Source organism: Rhinolophus hipposideros (assembly GCF_964194185.1).
Source record: "Rhinolophus hipposideros genome assembly, chromosome: 5".
NCBI classification, from domain to species: Eukaryota; Metazoa; Chordata; class Mammalia; order Chiroptera; family Rhinolophidae; genus Rhinolophus; species Rhinolophus hipposideros.
In genome coordinates, this window is record NC_138051.1 from 82,954,739 (window position 1) to 82,980,202 (window position 25,464).

Consider the following 25,464-nt stretch of genomic DNA (forward strand, 5'->3'; position numbering starts at 1 on the left):
ATGTAGCTACAGGCAAATAATCTCTTCATTTGGTTGTAATGGACTAAACCACCTTGTGCTGTTGCCTACCTTCTAACTCATCTATTCTGTAAAAGGAGACTTGCTCAGTTAACTATTTAGGCAACTTTGTGAACTTTCCGTGTTATTTTGGTGGAAGGCATTGGTAATAGCTTTAAGCCACCTGTTTTTAGTCCTTTCTCTTATTTCTTTCACACTGATTGATGAAATGGGAAGGAGGCTGAATAAGCTCACTTTTTTTAGATGACACAAATATTAAATTGACGGATAAACTCCTAGGAGGTTTCATTTCATTTCAGGGAAGTGTTGATATGAAGTCTTTAAGGGTCGACAGTCCTCTTCGAGAGTGAGAGACCACCAGAGAATTGTGAGGAAAAGAAAAATGAAGGAGAAGTTTAGATTCAATAGGAAATTGGGGGTGTTGGGAGCATTTTAAGAAAAATGCTTGCTTTTTCACCAGCCATGTCATTTTGTTCAAAGGGATAAGAAACTTAATGCTTTCTCTGAAGTGTAATAGAACTGCAGACCCATTTCCACAACTGTCTTTTCTTTTACATAATCTTGTCAGGAGCTCCTGAATGTTTTCCTGTGAGATCTGGTCATGTACAAGATGTGAATGCAGAACTGGGTCAGGCTGTGGTGTTTCAGACATACAAGATGGGAAAGCTCTTCCTCTGGTTAGATTAAGGTGTGCGGATTGTCCTCTGCATTTCATCCATGCTTCTGGGGAGCTCATGTGATCAGGAGAACTGAGGCTGTAACTACAGATTCCTTGGATACCAGGTTTCTGTGGGCCTAGGCATATGTCTGGGTTTTTGTGGATTTTCTTTTTATCTTATTAAACATGAGGGTTTTTCCAGCTTCTTTTAATATATCTGGAGGATGAAGCCATTTCAGTTAAGCACAGCTCCTCCATTCTCAGAAACATGAAGGATGAATTTTCATTGTTTGTACCTGGTCTTCACGAGAAACTACATAAACTGATAATATGGCTGCTGGCAAAATTCCTTTGCAACAGCTAATAGAGTGTTTGGGAAAGATGCCAACAGGAGCCAGATTGCATTAAGTACTTAAACTCCCATTGAAGATCAGTTCTGCAGTCGCAGACTTGAAATCAGTGGTAGATCCACCTTCTAGTTTCCAGCTTACCTTGTTCCGGGTTTTTAATGTATTTTACAATTTCCCCCAAAGGTCTATCTCAAAATGGATTCTCATCCTCTCTCTCTCTCTCTCTCTCTCTCTCTCTCTCTCTCTCTCTCTGTCTCTCTCTCTCTGTCTCTCTCTCTCTGTCTCTCTCTCTCTCTCTCTCATATGCATGTGCTTATGTGAAAATGTCACAGTACTTTAGAATTAAATAAGTACTTCCATATATGTTACTTCTTGTTGTCTACGTATATTAATGGTAATACAATATGATCTATAATAATGATATTCATGGTTCAGCAGAAACACTAAAAGAATCACAGTATGGAGTGTCTCCTAAGCTGTATTGTGCACCAGGGCAGGAGGGGAGAACTAGATGTTTGGGACATGGGCTGTAGCCCTGGCTCGGTTATTCAGTATCTTCATGACATTGAGCAAATGCCTTAAACTCTCTGCAATGTAGTTTCTTTACCTTTAACCCAGTGGTTCTAAACTGAGTGTAGTTTTGTCCCCAAAGAGACAGTTGTCAATCCCAGAGGCGTTTTTGATTGTCACGACTTGAGAGATGCTATTGGCTCCTAGTGGAGCCAAGGATACTGTTAACATCCTGCAGTGCTCAGATGGCCCCCACAGCAGAGAATTAATTACCCAAGCCACAATGTCAGTAATGATGAGTTTGAGAAACCTTGCTTTAAGATATAACTAGTATCTGCCCCATTCATCTGAGGATTCTTGTGGGGCTCAAATATATATGAAACATAAAGTAGCCTTCCATGTCTGATATTAATGCCACCGGATATTCCACATACGGACACCAAAATTGAATCTTAACAGGAAATGCATTTATTCTCCGAGATGAAAAGTTATAAATAAAACTATCAGATTAAAGTATATTAAATACATCCACTGAAACTTGCTCCGCAATTTTATGCTTTTAAACTAATTATCTAACATAAAGAGAAACAGTGAAAAAAATGTTAATCTTAGAAGTAACCTACCATTTGGTAACTAATACAGGTAAAGGAAATTGGAATCCATAGGACTAATAGGCTTTTCTATTTGCGAAGAGCTGTAGCACATGATTCCTAATCGAAGCAAGCCTGAAATGATAAGTTGTTTGGATCCCATTAATTAAGATTCAGCTCTATTTGATTTGCACCTGAGGTTGGGTTCATTTAACTAGTGCTGATGAATATCAAACTTAACACTATCTAGCCACATCATATTAGAATAAAATATGTTTTACATTGAAGGCAAATTTTAGACTAGACTCTTAATAATGGCCTTTTATATTAACTCAGATAACTAGAGATAAAAAATGAATTAAATTCCCCTGAACCAAACTCCAACATCAGTATTGTAGTAATGAGAATGAATCCTTTCATTGCTTTTGCTGTGCAGTTGTCTCGTATGTATATATGACTAGAATTTACAAGTCATTTTTTTTTTTTTTACAGATATTACTTGCTTATTTTTGTTAAGGCACTCCCTCTTAAAATTTAAGCTTGGGATCCATGGACAAGATCCCCTGAATTTCTTCACAAAATTTTATTTACAAGAGCATTTTTATCGGAAAAGAGCATGCAGTCTTTATCAGTTATTCAATAGTGTTTGTTATCCAAAAAAGTTGAGAAATTACCCTTAAAATAAAGGTTCACCTTCTCCTACATGCCCATTTTCACCAAATCCTCCATAAGTGATTACATAAGTAATTATTCTATCAGTTTGTTAGCATATCATCTCTAGAGGTAGCAACTAGTCAATAATTTTGAAATTCTTAACTGACATACACACTTTTTTTTAAAGATTCAGATTGGACACTCTGCCATATAGCTAAATTGAATAATTACGCACATGCAGCACAATATTATTTAATTGCACCTTTCAGAATGAAAATAACCCAAGCGTACAAAACTCTTTGCAATCTGGAACAAAGATTGCAACATATATCTGCCAAGTAACAGCATCTTACGTGTAAACAGGCCGTGGAAAACAGCTCTGGCCATCCTCCCAAGAAAACACACATGAAAGAAATGCACATCACAATACATACAAACTCTCAGGTTGTTTGCTGTGAAAGTCCCACTGTAAAACAACAACTATATAGACAGACTAAATAAAATCCAGAAAGCTGATAGTTCAATAAGCAGAATGTCTCACACCCACCAATAATATTAACAAATGCTCTTGTCCCTTAAGAAACATAACAACAAAATACCCACAGATACCCAACATTTCTTACCAACTACTGAGATTTAAAGTACCACTGAAAAAGCAAACTCCATTACAAATGCCAGCATTCTACCCCAGCGCCCATTCTCTTTAATTTCTTATTGCTATCTCTGCCACCTTTTTGGCAATTGATAAAAGATTTCCGAGGACTGTTCTTATAACTGCCAAATGAGCACAGAGTATGGATGATGTGATGTCTCATCTGAGTTTCCTGGAGAGCCCAGTTCTCCTAACCTTTCCATTTCTTGAACCAACCATTTAACTATATATCATTTGCTGATCAGCATCACAGCTAAAGACACAACAATATTTTGCATGAACTGTCACTGTTGAAAGCATAATTTACATATCGCTCAAAATACAGCCACATGTCTGTACTTGTTTACATTCCTGTAAAGACTGTGACACTCAACCTGACACAAAACGGGCTAGTTAAACATTTTGCGAGAGTGGTATTCTAAATTAGTAACAAATAATTAAAAATGACAAAGTCAAAATCAAAACCAGAAAAGTTTGCATTCATTCCCAACCATACTTCACCAGGATTTGCAGTGGCCATATTCAAACACCCATTTCTTCCTTTGGCACATTTCCATTTTCATACCCTAATTTCTTCAGAGCACAAATGGAATCATGGTACTTTCCCAAAACAATGAGACCACCTTACCGGGTCCCTTTCAAAAGCGAGAATATTCTTTTTGTTTCCATGACCACAGTGACAAAATAGGAAACCAGGTCCCTCTTCAGAACCTGACGTACACAGTTGTCAGCCATTGGGCTTTGTGAGGCTGCAAATCTATTTTATTTAAAAATACTTTTATCTGCACGACAATACGTTTTCTTTTAAAGATATATAAGAATAAATATCAATATTATTCTCAGAATAGTTTTTTTCTTAACTTCAAAAAAAGTTCAGCATCTGAAGATTTCGATTTTGATTTCTCCTTGCACATCCTTTAGGCTGTTCTAGGATTTATGCCTACTCTTACTCATGAAGAGCCCCTTTTTGGTAGAGCCTTTGCTTCTAGGGGGTGGAAATGTTGTGTGCTACATCCCAGGTGACATAATTAAGGGATTGAATGGAAGAAATCTGTGGCCACCAATGTAATTATTCAAATTGGAATGTGACCATTGTCCCGGGATTCATGTTTTTCTTCATAAGCGAAATGTTTTGGGATTCGGTATAAGCATAGCTAGTTAGGATTTCAACACTAAACCACATCCCTGCACAGAGGACATGGGTTTTTGTGGTTGATGATCATAATAGTTACAGAAGAAATTTGACATCGCTCTATCAGACTTGGCCATTGTTAGAAGGATGCAATTTAAATCCTGGCATGCATGGAAAAGCCCAGATTATTTTTGGATGGTTAAAAACTGCATAGTAAATTTCAACCAGAACTCAGTCCTCTGCAATTGATTTCCAAGTTCCTAAAGGTCTGTATCATCACAGCAGAAGGCTTTCCAGTAAGATTTTTTTTCTAATGTTGTATAGAGAAAAGCGGAACAAATGCAAAGTTATACTTCTGAACAAAGTTCAACTGGATGCTACCAACAGTGCAAAGAATTTGGATTGAAATGGTTCTGTGCACTGGAAGGAACCCACTGGCAAATGGCAAAGAAGGTGCTAAATGTGTTGCGTGGCTGTTGTTTTTATCATGCTTTGCCCACTTTGACTTTTTAGTTGCTTTCTTGCAGCAACCAGTCCCATGTTTAAGACCAGAGGGTCAGGCCTGAGCCGTTCTCATTGAAACTCTTGCCATTTAGCATCTGATACACTCTAAGGTTGTTAAAAGCAACAGCCTTTCTTTAGCTAGGCAATGTTAACCTGTTAGTGTCAAGCCTGGCTCTCATTCCATCCACTATTCTGGACAACAGATAAAACTAACCCATAGGACACAAAGCTACCTATGGTGCTTCCTAACTAAGCTTTTCAAAATCAGTGTAGCTTTCTTTTATTTGGTCACCATTATAATATGAGCTATCCAACAGAGAAAGAGCTGCTTGCAGCTTTAGAATACAGCTGGGTAATTATTGCCCAGCAGTCTCATAACACGTTGGATCAAGGGCTCCAAGAACCTCATGTATCTGAACATTAGCACAGTAAAAAGTTAGAGGTGGAGAGCTTCCCAATGTGATAAAAGTCAGCTGTGCCCACCACTTTCTTCTAAAAGCTGGAGTTACTAGATTGAAACTTTATCAGTGTTTATGTAACACCTAAAAAAAATGCACCTAACCCACTAGTTCCTATATTGTCTCTTATGTCTATCATTCTGTTGCTACCTGATTTCCTTATGGGTTCTGCACAGTAGGAAATCAGCCTTCAAACCTTCAACCTTGGATGACTACATTTCCCTCTTTCTCTGCTCTATACCCCTGATATTCAAGATAACACTCTTAGTACTCTATCCCAGGATTTTGTCATCTAACTGCAGGAAACACAGGCATTATTATCCCTTCCTGGGACCCACTAAGAAGGGAGTATTGTGAAGTAGTTATGTAATTGACTTTTGATTCTTAAGAGAAAAAGCAACATAAAACATATGCTTCCATTGTGGAATGACATGGTGTTAGGTAAACAGTAACTATAGTCAATTCAAAATATTTGAGAAATGATAGTATTGACTTTGGAACCGTTTAGAGCTCCATTAACAATAGCACTTACCTTCCTTAAGTCATTGATTCTTTCAAAAGATCATGTCATCTAACCTTTATATTTTATAGGCAATAAAATGGGGCTTAGAGAATTAAAGTCACTTACTTAAGGTTACATAACCAATAAGATTGCCTCTGTGTCCTGCTTCCTAATGTTATGTCTTCTCTAGGAAGGTCAGGAGAGCTTACTTTCTGGAAGCTTTGCTCGTTAGTAGGATGTATAACCTGTGGGAAAAGACCCAGCAACATTCGATTTTACTTATCTCCTTGGATTCTCTGGAGACATGTTGAATAGATATTCCCATCTCTTTCTCCTTCCTTCTTTTATTTTTTGGGCCACAAATAGTGAACGCCATTGGTTTACAAAGTTATCCTTTTCATCACTTAAATTTTTCGATGTCACTTTCTGTAAAAGTACCGAGAGTTATTCTCTCGAGACTTCCACGTGGTTAAATCCTTGCTTTTAGAATCTTTCCTTCTAAACTAAAGAAATAAGTCCTAAGGACTGTGGATTAATCAAATTTCTTCAAATCTGAAGACTGTTTAGAAGATAAAATGCACAGATATTTTCCAATATTTAAGATCTGCATACAGTATCTTTCTGTCTTGATTTGTACCCATTAGCCAGATTCACTGGGTACATTGGGAAATGCCTTTTTTAAAATTTTTCGGTAATTACTTATTGGGTACTTATGTGCTATGGCCACATTTCTGTCACTCTCTTTACCCATCTGGTCAACCCTGACTACAACCTGAAGTAGCAGTGACCAAAACCTGTCGTTCACTCTGTGTTACTGTCATGTCCAGCTCTTGGCTATCCTCAACGAAAGTGAAAGGGAGAACACCCGAAGTGAGTAGGCTTGCTCAGAGTAGTTACAAATGCTGCTCATAAGAAGAGAGGTAACAAGCGGGGATGTTGCATGTGGGTGTGCAGGCCTTGTGCTCCTAGGGACACTATTTACATGGACTATAATAGGAGCTGTGTCTCCTGGAGTTGGCCAGTAAGGCAGCCCTAACTTTCCAACAGTCATGTACCAAAACAATATGTCGTCTTGTTTCTTGCTAAATAATATTTGCAAGGAAATAGGACACTCACCCTCATCTGCAAGAAAAATTTGAGCTGAGCCAAAACAAAAACAAAATTGATATGATAAGGATAAAATAATTCCTCTAAGTTTTCATGACATTGCTCCAGCCCTACTCCTTAATCTAATGTAAATTTCAATCTTGGATTTCCTTGGTGACCTTGCCCATTTGTCCTTTAAAGTGGGAGAAGAGTGCTGATTACCAGCTCTATAGAAAAATTTTGCCTAGTAGCCCAAGATAACAAGAATTCTCCTTGAGTTGTTTCCATTAGAACTAATATATTTTATACTGAATAACTGGCAATACATAATTTAAAAATCAGCCTTATTGTTTTTAAGCAGAGGGACCCAAACAAGCCTAGCCCTACGCCTTGTGATTTTGCAGAAACTATGCTTAGTACTTTCGGAGTTTTGTTTCAGCTTTCATTGCTATCCATCCATTTGAAAAAAACAAATATGACCCTTTAGCTAATAGCATTGGAGGAAACATTAACTATAGATTAACACTCTGAAACAGGAATAAAATTAATGAACAAACAATCTAATGGAGTCACTACATGCGAGCACATTAAACTTCTGCATAAAGATAAGAGACTGTAAGTGGTCATGCTAACTATCTTAATTAAATGTGGCACCATTGCTAAAACTAAAACCTTTAATGTTTCTCCAATATTTTTTAACAGATACCTCATATGGTCATCATATGTAGTGTGAAAAATGAATAATCAAGTAACATCCACCTACAAGAGCACAAACAAAATATATTAGGATCTATCTGCTATTATCATTGAGAAATAGTATTTGAGACCACATTGAGGAAAGAGGATGTAGTCTGGCAAGGAGATATTCAAAGTGACCAATGGCTGCTGGCACTTCTGTTTTCAAAGCTGCCTAGAACTCTTTCTCACTTTGAAGTACTAATCTGCAGTCAGGCTAGTGTCTTTTCCCCGTCCTAACACCATGTTGCTCTAACAGACATTGTAGGCTCCATGGTTCTGAAAGGACACAGGAGGAAGCTAACTCTTGTGTCTTGTGGCCTGCCCGATGCTGTGCTAGCAGCCTTTGTGCCTGTCCAATGAGTACAGAGGAAGCCATTTTTCTTCATGCTTTAGAACAATTAGTGGAGCCTACCAGTTTGCGCCGAAAATGTAGAATACAATAATAGGGTATGAAAAAAGAACAATGTGTTGATCTTCTCCAATACCTGGTTCATGGGGCTTTTAAAAAATGTTTGTGTAGTGTAAATGATGGATTAGGATATGGTAGGGGGAAAAAAAGATGATATGAGACAGAGATATTCAGAGAACACTTACAATTTAACAATTCAAGAAAATAGGAATCAAATCATTTAAACTGTTTTGATAGGTACTTATTAGATAAATGACACTTCTACCATGTTACTTTTAGAAAAGGTAGAATATCCCAAAGTATTTATTGCATGGTACTAAAATCCCCATATTAGAAACAGACAACAGTTTAGTGGTTACCAGAGGGTAAGGGGGGAGAGAGGTGATAGAAGAGGGCAAAAGGGGTTAAATATATGGAAATGAAGGAGAACTGACTTTGGGTGGTGAACACACAATGCAATATATAGATGATGTATTATAGAAATGTACATTTTAAACCTATGTAATTGTACTAGCCAATGTCATCTTAATATATTTCATATAAATGAATGAATGAATGAATGAATGAATGAATAAATAAATAAATAAATAAATAAATAAATAAATAAATAAATAAGCCAACCAGCCTGAGGTTTACAAAAGAAAAGAAAGAAAGAAACCATTAGGTAGCTTTTGATATTTCAGTAAGATAATTATCACACTTATAACATTTCTGAAAGTCCGTACTTATATATTACGCCTTACAAAATGCTTATACGTGTATATCCAGTACATCCTTTGATTAATTCAGCATCCAATGAAGTTGATCTCTATTTTATCTCCATTTTACAAACAAGAGAAGTTATGGTTTATGCAAGGTCACAGAGGGTAGATCACAACTGGGATTTAGTCCAGGTCTTTTGACCATAAATTCAACCCAATTTTGCATAAGAGTCCCTTGGAGAACTTTCTAAAAATGCAGACACTGCCCGCTATCCTGTTCCCATTACTCCCAAGAGAGGCTGATTTAGTAGGTCTGGCTTAGGTGACCTAAGATTGTGTGAGGGAGAAAGAGAGAGAGAGAGAGAGAGAGAGAGAGAGAGAGAGAGAGAGAGAGAGAGACCCTCTGAATATCTCATCGTGCAATAATAATTTCAAAGGTATAAGAGTTTGAAGTAAATCTGTAGAAATCCTAGGATCGCCTGTGAAATTGGTTTGGTGCCCTAAAGATTAGCTTGTATGTAATTTGTCACCCAAAACTGCGTATTAAAAACATTCTTTTTAAGACTGGCATTGTGGTCTAATGTAAACCATATAAGATCAGGTGCAGTCAGAGCTAGTCACCTTTCCAGTTGTGTAACTTGGTGTATGTAAATTAACTTCTTTCAGCCCAAGTTTACTGATATGTAAGATGGGATTGTAATGACTGAGTGAAACATCTTCTAAAGCACTTAACACAGTGTCTGGCAGAGAGTAAGTTCTGCGTAACTCTTAAGAACATCTCTTTTCAGAAGTAGGCTTCTGATTAATTCATGTGTTAACTACATAGTTATGTTACCTTTTCTTTCTCTTTTCCCATATTTGTGAGGAAATCACTGTGTGCACTATTTGATTGTCTACATGTGTTCCTAAGCATATATCTTCACTAGTCTAGAAGCTCATATGCAGTGTTTTGGGAATGACTAGGAAATTTCTCATAGCTCCTTCCCTAATCTATAGTCGTTCCATTTATAAAAATTAAAAATAATCTCATGAGATGTGTCTCGCCCACCCAGCCCTCTCTGTCTTCTCCTCTCTGGTCAACCAGCTGCTTGAGTCTCTCAGGTCAGACACAGTCAAAGCCATGCATGGTACATCGTCTTAATGTCAACTGCATGTGTCTCGCAAGCTTTTCATTGTGTTTGTAAAATACTATAATAATTTCCATTTATAACAAAAAATCCTTGGTGGTATTGATTTTATGAATACTGTACATTCCTTGCAATGAATATAGATTTTGGGGGAAAAGAGGCATTTTCAAAATATGATGATTTATATTGCAATACATTGTCAAGTTCAGCTGTTTCCTGTGGATGACTTAGAGAACTTGGGGGCCCTGCAGAGAGGAGGGGACAGGTTGGAATACCCAGCTGCTACCACCCGAAGAAACACCAGCACAAAGAAAACCGTCAGAATTCTGCATAATGACAAGAGTAGAGGAGCTTTTGTGGAAAATAGAAGCAAAATAAACCGTACTGAATAATTCATTACTATATAAACAGTCGTAAAGTGTCATGGCACCAGTTGAGGAGATAGGTCCCACTGCTGCCGGGTTCTGCTGTCAGTGGCTGCAGGGTCACAGGAGGCAAAGATAACCAAGTAAATTTCACTACCCTGATCTCCATTCCTCCCACTCTTAATTTGTTTGGCCCATTCTTTCCTATTGCCTGAAGACAATCATCAAAGTCTGGCAGCTTTTGATCTGACTATTGTGTTTATTTTATCTTTAGCTTTCACAACTCGAAGGAAAGCCTGACTTTTTAATAAACACCCCACTACCAATTTATGAAAGGGAGAGTGAATTAGATAGTGATGCATTTTTTACGGAAGGCTTTTTAAGCCAGCTGTGGATGAGAAGGTTCAATTTGCATTGGAACTGCTAACTAGAACTCAGGGAAATCCCATCTGGTTTAGAGAAAAAAAAATAAAACAGAATAGAGAGTGCAATGCTTTAATAGTTTACGAAACATTTACTCAGCGCCCGTGTGGAAAAAGTGCCATGCTGGGAGCTATGAAAGACTGCAAGAGAAGAGTGGGGTGGCCACCCTGAGCCCTTACTATGGGTCCAGCACTGTTCTAAGTATAGTGGAGAATGAGGCAAATCTCATTCTCATGGAGCTTATATTCCATATATAAATGGCAAGAGCCACCTAGTAAATTCTATGGAGAGAACCATGAGAAATGAATAGCGAGCAGGTTGCTACTTACTGGGGAAGTCTTGGAAGGCCTCTCTGAGGAGTAAAATTGGAGGAGATATCTGAACTACTAGGAGGAACTAGCCAGGCAAAGAGCAAGAAAAGGAATGTTCCTGGAAGGAAAGCTAGAGAGCATGGCCAGAGTCTGAGATGTCCTGGGTCAAGCGAAACTGTAGGAGATGAGACTGGAGTGGTCGGCAGCCAGAAGATCACAGGGGACTTTCACAGGTGGTCAAAGTACAGAATTTTGGTTTGGAGATTTTAAGCAAGAAAGTGACTTGATCTGATTTATAATTTGTACTTTTAAAAGATCACTTTGGTTTCATTATGGAGATTGGATTTTAGGGAGCCAAAAATGGAGATGGGGAGATAATTTGGAAGGCTACTGCAGAGTCCAAGCAAGGAATTATGGTGACTTACTACTCTAGAACATGGATAATGGCAGTGAAGAAAAACTGATATGTGAGACATTTGTTGCCCAAGTAAGGTCAACAGAGCTTCCTGGTACACTGGATATGTAGGGGTGAGTTGGGGTAGGGGCTCAAGTATGATGACTAATTAGGGGCTTGCACATCTGGGTCAAACCCAAGAGATGGGAAATCTGAGGGAAGGTATAAATTTAGGAGGAGAGTAAAATCTAAAGTTCTGATTTAACCCTTTCTAATTTGAGATGCCTCTTAGATTTTGAAGTGAAAATGTTGAGTATGCAATTGGATAGAGGAAACTGGAATTCTGAGAGGAGGCTTGAACTGAAAATCATGGTCATATAGATGGTAGGTTGGATAGAAGGAGCTGGAAGAGATCACCCAGAGAATAAGGTAGTCTAGGGTCACGCCTGGGGCCAGCCAAAGATAGAGGTGTGGGGGTGGGGGTGGGGGGGCTGTCAGTGCAGGAGGAAGAAAGTTGGAAAAGTTTTGGGTTGTTAAAGCTAAAGGAACAAAGTATTTCAGACAGAGCCTTCATTTCTGACTGGCACATAGGTGTTTTTTTATGTTGACAAAATAAATATTTTATATCATCTAATGTGTTGGACTAGACTAGTATTTCAAGGGTCTAATAGTTTGCAAATAATGAGCTACATGCATACATTACCCCTAAAAATCCACACAGAGACAAAGCTAAGAACAAGGGAGCCGTTACTAAGTTCATGCCTTTGACCCATCTTTATACTGACTGCCTTTACTCTTTGCTGCACTTCATGAAGATAATTCCCTCTTGATTAAAGAAATTAGTGCTAGCCAGGATTGCTTATTGGAATCCCACCTATTTCACAAAGCTGATGTCCAAGTGTTGCAAGCTATTCTATTTTTGTAGTTAACAAATACGTATAGAAGACCTAGGTGTGCCCTGCTCTATGCTAGACAGACTGAAAAATACAAAATAAGCATAAATATTCAACTTGAGCATCAAGGAGCTTATATCCTTAGTGAAAACAGATTACTTACACTGATACCTGATTATCATTAAAACAAAATGAAAAGAAGAATATTAATTCCTAGAAATTTCTAAGTTGAGTATTCCCTTTTATGTACTTTACCCACTACTAACACTTTTGGGAGAAAGGAGTTGAAATAATACCTTGACCTTCCATTCCTTCCTGTTCTCACCCCACGATGCTGACATCTGCTGGGATATGTGTTCCCAAAAGATGTATTGAGATTTCCTCTGCTGTTGTCATCTCTGTAGTCTCTTCGGTAGCACAAAGCAGTGGTGAACTCATAGAATCCAGCAAATAACATCTTCTTGCATTTGAATTGAACATTTTACAATTTCCAAGGTAATTTGAACGGTGACACTCATAAATTTATGAGTTAGAGAGCACAAGTCTTCATAATTGTATCAACGAGGAAACTGAGGCTCCAGGGTTTGGGATGAGGAGAAAATGACTTGTCGCAAGTCACATGGGTGGATAGAGGGCGAGACCACACCCCCAGGTCCGTGCTCCTACCAGTAAATGCGTATGTTCTTATGGAAATGTTTCTAAATAAGACCCCTTCAGAGCTTAACTCTCACCAACAGAAGAGTTACATATATATAAAATTACATGCAGAGATAACACAAATCGCCACTAAAAGATGAACTAATTAAGCTTTAGGAATTTAGCATTATTGGAGGAGTAGGGGCAGAGGTTCAAAAGCAGTAGAATAATGGCTATTTTGGGTTAGTGTTTGAGATTGAGGTTATTAACAGACATTTTTTAAAAGCCCTTTAGACTGTATAAGCACCTTCACATTCAAAACAGTCAGCCATATAAACCTTATAAACTCCAAGCAGTTTAGAAACATTCCTTTGAAAAAAGTACCTTCTCCAAGATGAATGCTGACCAGTGACCATCGTACTGAATGTGATGTTTTTAAAAGTTTGATTTTATATTTAAACAGCATTCTTTGGACATGATGGGATAAAAATGGTCACATCAAAATATGCTGTTTCAATTCAATTTATTGTATTGTTTGTTCTCAGTGGCAACAATAATCCTAAAGCATTCTTTACACCACTAGAGGTATAGATACAGAACCCTGCAGTTATTGATAATAAAACCCTGGTGTAGACAGCTAATGAAAGATGAAATGAAACTGTGACACGATTATGAGCTGCTAGCAATGTTATTTTGTACATTATACTAGAAAACAAATAAGCTTTGTGCATGTTACCTGATGGTTGACTTATATGATAAAAAATGTGTATGCATTGCATATAGGCTGTGTTGGCTTCATTTGAAACTGTGGCTTCCATGGGTTTAAAAAATACATCTATTGTTTTATTTGCAAATTGACAACCATCAGTTTTGGTATGCCTAATTGTTTAAACCAGTGATTTCCAGAATGTAAGTGGTATCCTCCTTGTATGAGTTTTAAAGCAGGCTATTTTGAAATAGGTAAATTACTCAGTAGAAAGCTTGTATATCTTCCTCAAAACATGTCTTATCCAGGAGTGTGTATACACTGGAAGTGTCTTATTCTTTAAGTCTCATACTTAGACCAGTTATGTTTCCCACTTTAAGAAATTGCCTATGATACAAACACAGCCCATATGAACATTATCAAAACTATCTTTGTTCCACAGAAGTCATTCAATACTTGGTGAGGCCATAAAAACATTTATAGCGTCTTCTCATAAAATAAAATTCAATGTTAAAAGTATAATTAGTCAAAAAAATAACCTAAATGGCAACAAGGGTTTTTCTTTTCTTACACTACTGGAATTTTTTTCTAGCTCCTAAAACCGCCCAGCTGCCCTTTGTGAAGTTCCTAGAATAATGATTAACATTATTAAACCAGAGACTAAAAATCTTGGTATGGACTGACCCATGGGGACACATTACTATCATTTTAATATAAAATAATAAAAGGGGCGTCCCGTAGGGGGCAAAAGCCTGACTCATGCTCGCAATTTACTCTATTTGTCAAAGTCACCCCAAAACATGTCTTGGGAGTGACTGGAATTGGCTGTCAGAACCAGGTGCTCTCGAGTGTCTTGCCTTTGTGGTTCGCCTGTCCAGGTTTCGCAGTCATTGGTTCACTGGTTGAACATCAATGTTCTCACCAGGGTGTAATGTGGAATATAACACTCGTCATCTCTTCCAGTAGAGGCTGAGGCCATTTGTAAAAACTCCTTCTTCATGTCCCTTCTACAGTATCTTTCCCTTAACACACACACACACACACACACACACACACTCCCTCTCTCTCCTCTCCTTTTCTCAATGCAGATTGAATGGAACGTTTTGTTTCCTACATGGTCTCTAGAAGACTGGTACAGTTTTCCCCAGTGTACTCCAATTAAACCATGCTCATTTCCTGACTATCCTATAGTTTACAGATACCGCCACTGTGCCACTGTGCTCTTTGGAGTGAAAAGGGGTTTTGCTCATATTATTAAAAATATTATACATTATATACATATATGCTCTATTACATTTAGCAGGCTCATTTTATTAACTCACTATTGTCACCTATGGTGCTCTTTCAATTTGTCAAAGCCCAAGAACTATGGAACAATGTTAATTATAACTTTTCTATGCCCTATAAAATATGCCGTCTTAGGCTATGAATGAGTATGGGATACATTTCCTAGAGCTGAAGCCACGAATCCATGTATATTTTTACCTGCATTCGTGCCACTATAGGCTCTACCCCAACCCCCAACACTCATACACATGTCCACGTGCATTCTTTCTTTCTTGGAATTAGCAAGAAGTCTTTTGATGTCCTTTACCCCTACTGGAAGGATGTGAAACCAAATCCAATATCTTTCTCCCACCTCCAAATCAGTTTTGTCTTGCTGACTTTCTCCCCAACCCTAGCTTGCTGTTCTGTTTTTCCTATTTTCCCTAAATGCAACTTACTTTAAGCATGTATTAACTTGATTAATATTCCTACAATTGAAGGATAATAGATGATTACCCATTTGTCAGTCTTAGCCATGTTCTTCTCTTTTACATGTTTACTTATGACGTACATCCAGACTGCACGCCCTTTTTATTGTCTTAAATAAGCAAAACCAAATTTAAAAAAAAAAAATTAAGATACAAAATTTATTTTAAAAAAATGCAAAATTTGTTTTTCATTTTGGCTATCACCAAAAGGGGACTCAACAAGCCAGAAAATGCAAAGCAAAAAAAGTGTCCCCTGACCGCTCTGTCTGTGCCTTTTCAGTGTGTGCATCTGGTTGTTCATCTCTGAAAGTGTGTGAAATACTTATTTCTTTAAAACTTTTCTTTTTTGGTTCTTTTCTCCTTCTTGTTTGGGAATTAAGTGCTTTTCATATTATATATATCTATCTATCTATATATATATATATATAAATATATCAATGTGTTTCTTTTTAATTGCTAGATCTTTAGATTTGGTTTTATCCAAAATTATGAGGAAAAAAGTGTTATGAATTGTTTTCTGCAATGTTTCCCCACTCCCTCTTTAAATGTGGAACAACTTCAGCTGCAGAATCCCCACATCCACATCTGTCAAAAGAGCCCAGTCTCTTTGGGAGTCATGTACCGTGGGTGGCATGGGGAAAATGAGTGAGGTCATTCCAACTGTACCGTTTCTATATAGGGAAGTAATTATCAACCCAATGAATTGGCCTTTCCGTCACCTCTGCAGCTCTCTAACCCCTTCCCTTATCTCTAGATGGGGCTGTGGGCTGTAGATGAAGTTGTTCAACCTGAATGCATAAATCTAGTCTCTCTGTTTTTGCTTTTAACCTTTGGATCACTATTATTAGTATTACTATTTTATGTATTTTGACTATTTTTAGTAGGAAAAATAGTTTAACTGTTTTTATGATTTGAAAATCTTTAATGAAACTGTAATGATTTTTTAAAGTAATTGCATGTTGAAGAAGTTGCAGCTTAGGGTGTGTGAGATTGTCAGTGTTAGAGTTCTGTTCTTTATTTCTGTAGATGGGCATGTGTAGGCTCATTTGTTTTTGTATATTGCCCATCCCTTCCTTACAGCCAGAAGCTCTAATGCAGCTAGATCACTCCGCGCCGCCCTTACATGGACATGGCGACTCACTTACACATTTACTCCCATCATCTTCATCTCTTGTGTAGTACATTCATAGACACAACCCTACCCCTCTGCATCTTTCCTTCCCATACCCCTCCTTTCTTCAGCATTGTTCAAATGTATGTGCTGTCATCCATCCCCTTAAATTAAAGAAAGTCTAAAATGTGTCAACAATGACAAAAAATTTAAAAATCTAATATACATCTATATCTGAGAACCTATAACAGTGCAGAAATTCATTCAAAACCCTCTACGTTCATAGATTTTTTTTTTTAAGGCAAATTATAAAGGTAAACAGGATTTTTTTTTTTACATTTTTTTAAATCATTGCAATCGGAATTATTTCAAATTCAAAATCGATGCCCTTCCAGGCCCCTTAAAGTAAAAAATTGTTAAAGTGCAGATTTTTTTTTTTCTTTTTATGTTATGTGGTGTGGATGTATGTGTTGTTGCCTCCCTGTATCACCCTCTGTTGTAAATTATTATATTTGAAAAATTAGACATTTTGCTCAAAAGTTCTTTTTTAAAGAAATGACAACAAAAAAAGCAAGTTACAAGAATGTGGCAATTCTATTTGTCCAAGAGCATTCTTACACAACTTTCTTTTGTAAATTTTTCTTTCATGCCAAAAAACATGCGGGCAATTTGTTGATGTAAGTTGACTATAAATTAATACGGTATGCTTTTTTAAAATTTATTTTGTCTGTATGGAAATGATTTCTTTCTTTGTTTTCTGAAAACAGCCTCTATGTTTTATTTGCTTTTGCTTTTCTTCCCGTCCTTATCTTGTGAATGCCTTGTTGATGTTATTTGCTCTCCTTCCCTCTAGCTTACTTTGGCCCTGAAGTTAATTTTATTTTCTACTATATGATTTTAAAGACAATATTAAATATTTTGTTTCATTTGTGTCTATTTGCTTAATTTTCAGTGTTATGTTTTGTGCTGTATTGCTGGTAATAATCAATGTGAATTCTACTCTTGGTAGAAGGGGGAGGGTATATTGTTCTTGACATCCAAAGGAGTTCTGGCCTCTTTGCTTATCCAGCTTTAAAGCCTTGAAAGTAATGGCCGGGTCTGATGTGGGATATTGAATGGTTACAGCCTACCCGAGGCTTACACCGCAGATGAAAATGAGTTAACTGCAAGTGTTATCAGCGATAATTACAACCTAATTTAACTCCTTGGAAAGAATTCAAGGAAACCAGTCTTTTTTGTTCCTTTTTTTTCCTTCTGCAAATGGGGAAATAAGGTACTCTCAAGTAATTATGGTTGAGTTTGGTTGTCCAGGATACCGTCACCATCACCCCAGGCTACAAAACAATTTTACTGAGAATAAAGACATCGAGAATTTCAAGTGTTCAAAGTGTTCTCCTATTATAATGATGTCTTCCAACATATAGAACTAAGTACTGGTGAAAACACACGCATACAGAAGGCACACAATCTCTCTCTCCCGCCCCTTCTATTAATAATTTCCATTTCTCTCAAGGATTTAATCAGGTAAGCTTTAAAAAGATCCGAAAGTAGATTCTACCAAGAAGAAACACAATGATTTCACACCTAAATTTTATTTAGCAATCTTTTCAGGTAGATATTGCCATTTTGTGTGACTCTAGGGTGACAATACCCCTTGACATTAAAGGTATTTGGATCAATGTTGCCTTACTCACTTCAGGAAACAAAGTAGGTAAGAAGTGCTATAAAAGTTTTAAATAAAGAGGTTACCTGTCTCACTTAATTTTAGATATTAGTGTCTCTGAATCTGTTAAAAGAAATTATCAAACTGAAGAGCGGATAGTAGATATTTTTCCAACCCAGCAGCTTTAATGAGTAGGCTTTCTCTACCGAGGTTTATATGATTTTATATTGTTTGACTTTGGGAATTATATTTTAGGTTTAAAACTAAGAAATTCCTCAATGGGGTTCTACTTTATCTAACTTTATTGAAAGCTTTTATTTTTGTTGACTGAGCTATCCATAGGTCAATTTAATAAAAGGTTAATCTTTAAAAGAAAAAAATACAAGCTCTTTGAACTATAATAAATTATCCCTCAAACTCTGCATTTAAAATAGCCTTAATAATCTGCATCCTATATTATCATACTTCTGCTTAGCATGAAACTACTACATAAAAAATGGTCAGAACAAAGTGATCAATGGCTTCAGTGTTTATCGGCCCAAAATAGTAGAAATGATACTAGTAACTCACATTTCAGAGTAGCAGTAGTCTCTGTGCTAAATATTTAACATGCATTATAATTAACATTAACATGCATTATTACTATTCACATTGGTGGTTTGAGGTAGGCTGTGTTATCATGCCAATTTTAAAGACAGGTTAAGAAATTTGACCAAACTCATATGGCTGGTAAGCCACAGAGTGGGTGTTAACTTGAGTCTGAGTAACTTCAGAGAAGCTCTTAATCATAAGCAAATGAAAAACTCCACTTGATATTCCTTTTTTTACAATGGATAATGATATCAAGGGTCTATGGCTCATCTTACCTGGGCATATGTTGAAAAATAGAATCTGTAGCCTTACAGAATCAAACCCATTTCAGACAAAATAGGGAGGAAAAAATGTCCACCTAGAGATTCTCGTTTTATTAAAATATAAATTAAGCCCCTTTGAGATACTTGAGATTTTCTGCTGTCTTCTCCGCAGGTACTTGCCACGTTGGTCCATGGCTATTTTTCCTAAAGATGGATGGAGAACAGTTTCATGATTTCAAGCTTTGGAATATGTATGTGCTACCCGTGCACACTTCTGTGGCACCAAATAACTAAATGAATATTATTCAGTACCTAATTTTGTGGAGAAAAGGATGATTTCTCCCCATTCTATGTGAATTTCCCAGCAGAGAATTAGAAAAATGCAAATAAAAGATGAGGTAAAGAACTTAAATATACATAAAATATTCAAGGAATTGGAGCAGAGTCTCTCTCGTCAATGTCCTTGTTTTGGTGTTTTTGTTACTTCTTAGAGTAAAATATCCCCAGAGAGGCAAAGGTTGGACATTGAAACTTCATGCTGCTCTTCTTGTTTTTTTGTTTTTTTTTAGATAACCCCCTACATTCACCATCACCTACAACATTCTCACAGTTCGGAAGTGTTCTATTAAATTTTTAATACACTGTCTTTTTCGACGGCAGAGAGCCCCTTTTGCTGGATATCAGCCCTAGACACATGAATTATGTATCTATAAATACAATCATAAAGCAAAAAAGCAGGGCAGCCTTCAGGGCTAAAATAGACCTTTTATATCCCTAGTGATCTCTCTAGTTTTTAAAAAAAGCACAAACCTGTCAAAAAAGGGTATGTATTCCTGATTTAAAATGATAACTTTAAGGAATACAGATCTTATTCCCAATCAAAGAAAACTTCGGGGGATGAAATAGGAAGTCGAAGTTTTGATGGATTATAGATTTTGTATCACTCTGCCTGTAACCCCTCATGACTTTAGGCTTATTGTTTCTGAGAATACTTTTGAAAGAATAGACATCTGGTAGATCACTGACTCCATAATCTTTGGGCAGTGAAAAAAATCAGCTGCTCCGAAATTTCTGAGGATAGTCACTTTGGATGAAAACAAATAAACAAAGTCTTAAATAGGCTTCCACAGTCTAAGTCATTTCTATTAAGGATCTAATAATGAGAGAAATACATCATTCACCTCCTCATCTCAAATGATTTGTGCCTGTGGCCTCCCCGGGATACTATAATTATCTCAACTCTTAAAGATAGAATTTGATATTAAAATTGATTTTACATTCCAACTCACACATCTTCCACATTTACAGTTACCTAAAATGTTCCATCTATTTTCATTATAATTCTTACTTGGAATAATGACCCCACATCCCAGTTGACTTCCTTTTAAGCTAAAAACACTTTTCCAATTCCTTGAGATGCCAGGAAAGGGGGGTTATGAAAGTTTTTACCATTTCAGTGATTAAATACCACCAGAATTTGGGCTCAAATATTCCTGATAAGGGGCATCATTTGTCATTTTTATTACTGCTACCAGGATTAATAATAAAACAGCAACGATAACTGATGATTAGTAGTTTTGACAGTTTCCGTTATTTAAAACTCTTCAATAGCCTACCCATCGTTTTGGTTTTGAAATAAGCTCTTATCATTTCACTTACGGCTCACCAACATTTATAAATTAACGAGCTTCAGGACCCTCTTTCCATCACATTATAAAAGAATGGTCTTCATTTATTTATTCATTCATTCATTCATTCATTCATTTTTGGTAATCCAAGAGAAATGCTTGCATTAGGGTGTTGAAGGAGAAGGAAATAAGCATAGGAAAATGGGGGCGAGTCAGCTTCAGAGTGAGCAGTTTGTAGATTTTGTTGCTTTTTAACAACAAAGGTATTGTGAAAGCTTTAGCTAGGATTGAAGGGAGGGGGTAGGAAAATTTAAGACTCCACTTGGGTGTCACAGATGGTACACTATGAGTGCAAATGAATGCCACTCTGTAGTCATGAAGACAGTGATCGTAATCTCACTTAAAGGGACACTAGCATCCTACTTAACGATTTGCCTTTATGTTTAAATTATTTGCATCAGGCCTCTGTCTCCCAACAAATCAATTATTCCTTGCCCTTTATCCCCGCTTCCTCTCTACACGCGGGTATATTTTTATCATTGCCCTAAGGAACAAGTATCTGTGCCTGCAAAGAACACACGTGCTAAACCTTTGTTTCAGGTGAGATGGGGAAGAACTCTTGTCTTGTTCTCTGAAGAAAAGTAAAATCATCCCCGAGTAATCTCTAGGGAACCCTTAAACAGTTTGCACAGGACTTCTCTCTCCTCACTGCTCTTCTCTTATTCAAACACTACGTTTTCCCACGTACCACCTTAAACATAACACTCAGGACCCTGTACTAGAAGAATAAGGAGAAAAGTTAGCCCAGGTTAGTTTTATGACTGGCTTACCTGTAGGGATATGTGCTCCAAATCATTTATAAAAACTAGCAGAAGTCTGTAAATTATGCATTAAATAAGTTGCAAGATACATGAATTATATATGTTCACCATGTCAAAAATAGGCATGTTGGTCCAGTAAAGCTGGTCTAAAGCTTTGACAAATCCACAAAGATCATTTTGCTCGATAGTTTCAAACTCCGAGCACTAGAAGAGAAGCACAGACCAAATTATCGTCTTGAGATTCTCATACAGATTCTTGTTTTATTTCCCCATGTTTAGTAACATTATCTGGTAGGCCAGAGATGACTGTACAATGCTCTATAGCCCCTTCCGTTCTAAACAATATTCTTTTTGTACATCATTGCTACGCTCCCTAGCTCTATTTCTCTCTGTGTAACACACTGTTAGTGGCTACATAGGGAGGCAGTGAAGGCTTCTGGCATGGATGCAGCAGTTCTTCTCGGGTGCTATGAAGGTTTGCAATAGCTTTCTTCTCAGGTGGCCCTTCTCTTAGCACACCTGAAATCTGGACAAATTAGATACAGCAGTTCTAACTGAGGCACAGGAACTGTTTAAAGATACAAGGTGTGGAAAGCTGAGCACGGAGTTCTATCTAATGTGTGAGTCAGTCTTTACAGGAAGAACTTGGGAAGACTGTGTAAGCTCAAAGGCTTGTATACCTGGAGTGTCCCTAGAACTTTGCAGTCCTGAGCCACATGTCTGGGTTTGTCACCAACAGGGAGGGGCACCTCAGCAAAGTCATAGCTGATAGCAGATGCTCAAACACCAACCATCCCTTCAGGGCAAAGTTACTCCTAAGAACAGAATACACAAGAACATTGTACCTGGTTGAGAGCTTAGTGACCCAGCTCAGAAAGAGGCCTTCAACGATATCACATTACCATCTCAACTAGCTGACTAACTGGAGCAGGTGAACATCCTGCCATCCTTGCTAGAAGATTTTTAAAACCAATAGTCGGAATAGATATTTTGGACAAGATTCAATGAAAAGACATGAACTGTGACTTTTTGAGATTTTTTTTCTCTGTTTGAAAAATAACACTGTAAAGAGACGAGAAGAGACCCTGATGATCTTGCTTGCATACAAGAATAATAAGCTTGACCTTCCGGTTAGGTGACTAACATTCATCACAAAATATTTGTGGTCCCTGTGATCTGCAAGACACCATGATTTAGTGAACTATTCTGAACTTTCTTTCCTGACCTAGTTCACATGTTTATAAATGCAATACCTAGTTAGTGTCTGCGGGTCCCTGTTATATTTTTGCCATTCTAGTTAAAAATCACTATTTTTCAAAACTCACTTTGCTATCTCTACATTTCTGAATCTAAAAGTAAGTTTCCGATACTTCCGATACTTCCGATACGATAAGTCATAGCTGTCTAAGCATCCAGCTCAGTCTATATTGCATATAGCATAAAAGCAGTGCATTAACATGAGGTTAACCAATGCCAGGCGAGTTGTCATTTAATAGTCAGGGGAATTTCTGGAAGAGCATAGTCAAAATGGGTTTGTCAGATGAACAATGTTAACCACTTATAACTTCCCCTCACTTAACATATAGTAAATGAAGACTGCATTTGATAAATGTGAAATAAAAGGTAGTAACTTCAAATACTAAAGACACGGTCTTTTATATTCCCTGATCTTGGTCTTGGTGACATGGAAACTATGTCATTCTCATCCTCATGGGAGCAAAAAGGTAGAGACCCAAGAAGACAATAAAGAAATGCAATGGTTTTCAAATTAATCACATGCGCACGCACACACACACACACACACACACACACACAAGTTTAATAGTATTTGCAATAGTATAACTGAATGCTATCAGCCCATAAGCAGACCCTGGAAATAGCCTATTTGAGTTCTATCTAAATAATTACTTGAGAGTATCTTTAAAATCTATGCCCTTCAATTTGTGGATTTGGGGTTTTGGTGGCAAGAGGCATTATCATGGGCTCTGAAACAGCCTGGAATGGTTAGGATTTCACCAGCAAGAATCCATATGTGGATCCAGGTCATTCGATTGTAATTATTGAGGCGTAACCTATGAACTCCATTCATAGTTGAGAGTGCCTGAATTATGTTTATCTATAAACATGCTAATTCTGTGTTTCTTTTTCTTTTCAATCCCAGGAGGTGAATTAGTTATCCCTCTTCTTGTAGAAGACCCTTTAGCTACCCTTCCTATTGCTACTCGTGCACCTTCCATTACACTCCCCCCTACCTTTCGCCCCCTCCTCACCATTATTGAGAACACCAAAGATTCCCTGTCCATGACCTCTGAGGCGGGGTTACCTTGCTTGTCGGACCAAGGCAGCGATGGTTGTGATGATGATGGCTTGGTGATATCTGGGTATGGCTCAGGGGAAACCTTTGACTCTAACCTGCCCCCTACTGATGATGAAGATTTTTACACCACCTTCTCCTTGGTAACAGATAAGAGTCTTTCCACTTCAATCTTCGAAGGTGGCTACAAAGCACATGCGCCCAAGTGGGAATCCAAGGACTTTAGACCTAACAAAGTCTCCGAAACTAGTAGGACTACTACCACATCTTTGTCCCCTGAGCTGATCCGCTTCACAGCTTCCTCCTCGTCTGGGATGGTGCCCAAATTGCCAGCTGGCAAAATGAATAACCGTGATCTCAAACCCCAGCCTGATCTAGTCTTGCTTCCGTTGCCCACTGCCTATGAGCTAGACAGCACCAAACTGAAGAGCCCACTAATTACTTCCCCCATGTTCCGTAATGTGCCCACAGCAAACCCCACGGAGCCGGGAGTCAGACGGGTCCCGGGGGCCTCAGAGGTGATCCGGGAGTCGAGCAGTACAACAGGGATGGTCGTCGGCATTGTGGCTGCTGCCGCCCTCTGCATCTTGATTCTCCTGTACGCCATGTACAAGTACAGGAACAGGGACGAGGGGTCCTATCAAGTGGACGAGACGCGGAACTACATCAGCAACTCGGCCCAGAGCAACGGCACGCTCCTTAAGGAGAAGCAGCAGAGCTCGAAGAGCGGCCACAAGAAACAGAAAAACAAGGACAAAGAGTATTACGTGTAACACCTGACACCACTCACAATACCTGAATTTGAAACAGAATTATTTCTATCTCAGTATATAAATACTTGCGAAATGAGATTTACCAGATGTCAGACCTGTCCTAACTGTGAGATGGGGTAGACCATGACGATGGTGGGGAAAACTGTTTTTTAAAGGATACACATCATGATGTACCTACCTTTCAAGTTCAGCCATGGCTGCTTTGATTCAGTCCTCGCCTGGGGACAGAACATCCGTTCTGCCCTGCTGTATCATAAAGCACACACCTTGCGCTCTGGAGCAAGCCGATGGCTCCCCACTTTCGCGGACTTGGGAGCACCCTTCTCTTGAGGACCTTTCACCCAAGGTAGAAGACTTCATGGCTTACTTGTTCCATAACTCCAAGTGAGTCTGTAACAATGTTTGTGAAGCTTGACTGTAACAATGGTTTCTTTTTTGTTTGTTTGTTTAATTATGTAAAAAACAAAAAACAAAAAAAAAAGAAAAGAAAAATGTTAAAAACAACAACAAAAAAAACACACCCAAACACCCTTGTCTGGTTCTGGCCAGTACATGTAACTTTTCAAGATCTGAGGGGAAAAAAAAAAAAAAAAGGCTTTTGGGTTTTTATTTTTTGAGAATGACTGGACATAAGTTCAAGAAGAAGAAAAAAAAAAAACACTCAGAAAACAAAGTCAAGAAAGACTCTTGCCATATGAACTCAAAAGCTACCACGGTGTTCACTCTACA

General features: G+C 37.8%; 1 protein-coding gene across 31 annotated transcripts in view; it reads left to right on the forward strand.

Moving 5' to 3' along the window:
- NRXN3 (neurexin 3) overlaps positions 1–25,227 on the forward strand; it is a 1,519,061-nt gene extending 1,493,834 nt beyond the window's left edge. For 12 of the 31 annotated variants that reach the window (XM_081050416.1, XM_081050417.1, XM_081050419.1 and 9 more), the window contains one exon: positions 24,434–25,227. In XM_081050416.1, coding sequence (XP_080906542.1) covers positions 24,434–24,735 — 302 coding nt within the window. In that variant the 3' untranslated portion in view covers positions 24,736–25,227. Of the gene's footprint in view, positions 1–16,651; positions 17,360–23,809 lie in introns of all 31 variants that reach the window. The other 19 variants (XM_081050411.1, XM_081050436.1, XM_081050433.1 and 16 more) reach the window with 4 other exon arrangements.
- The last annotated feature ends 237 nt before the right edge of the window (positions 25,228–25,464 follow it).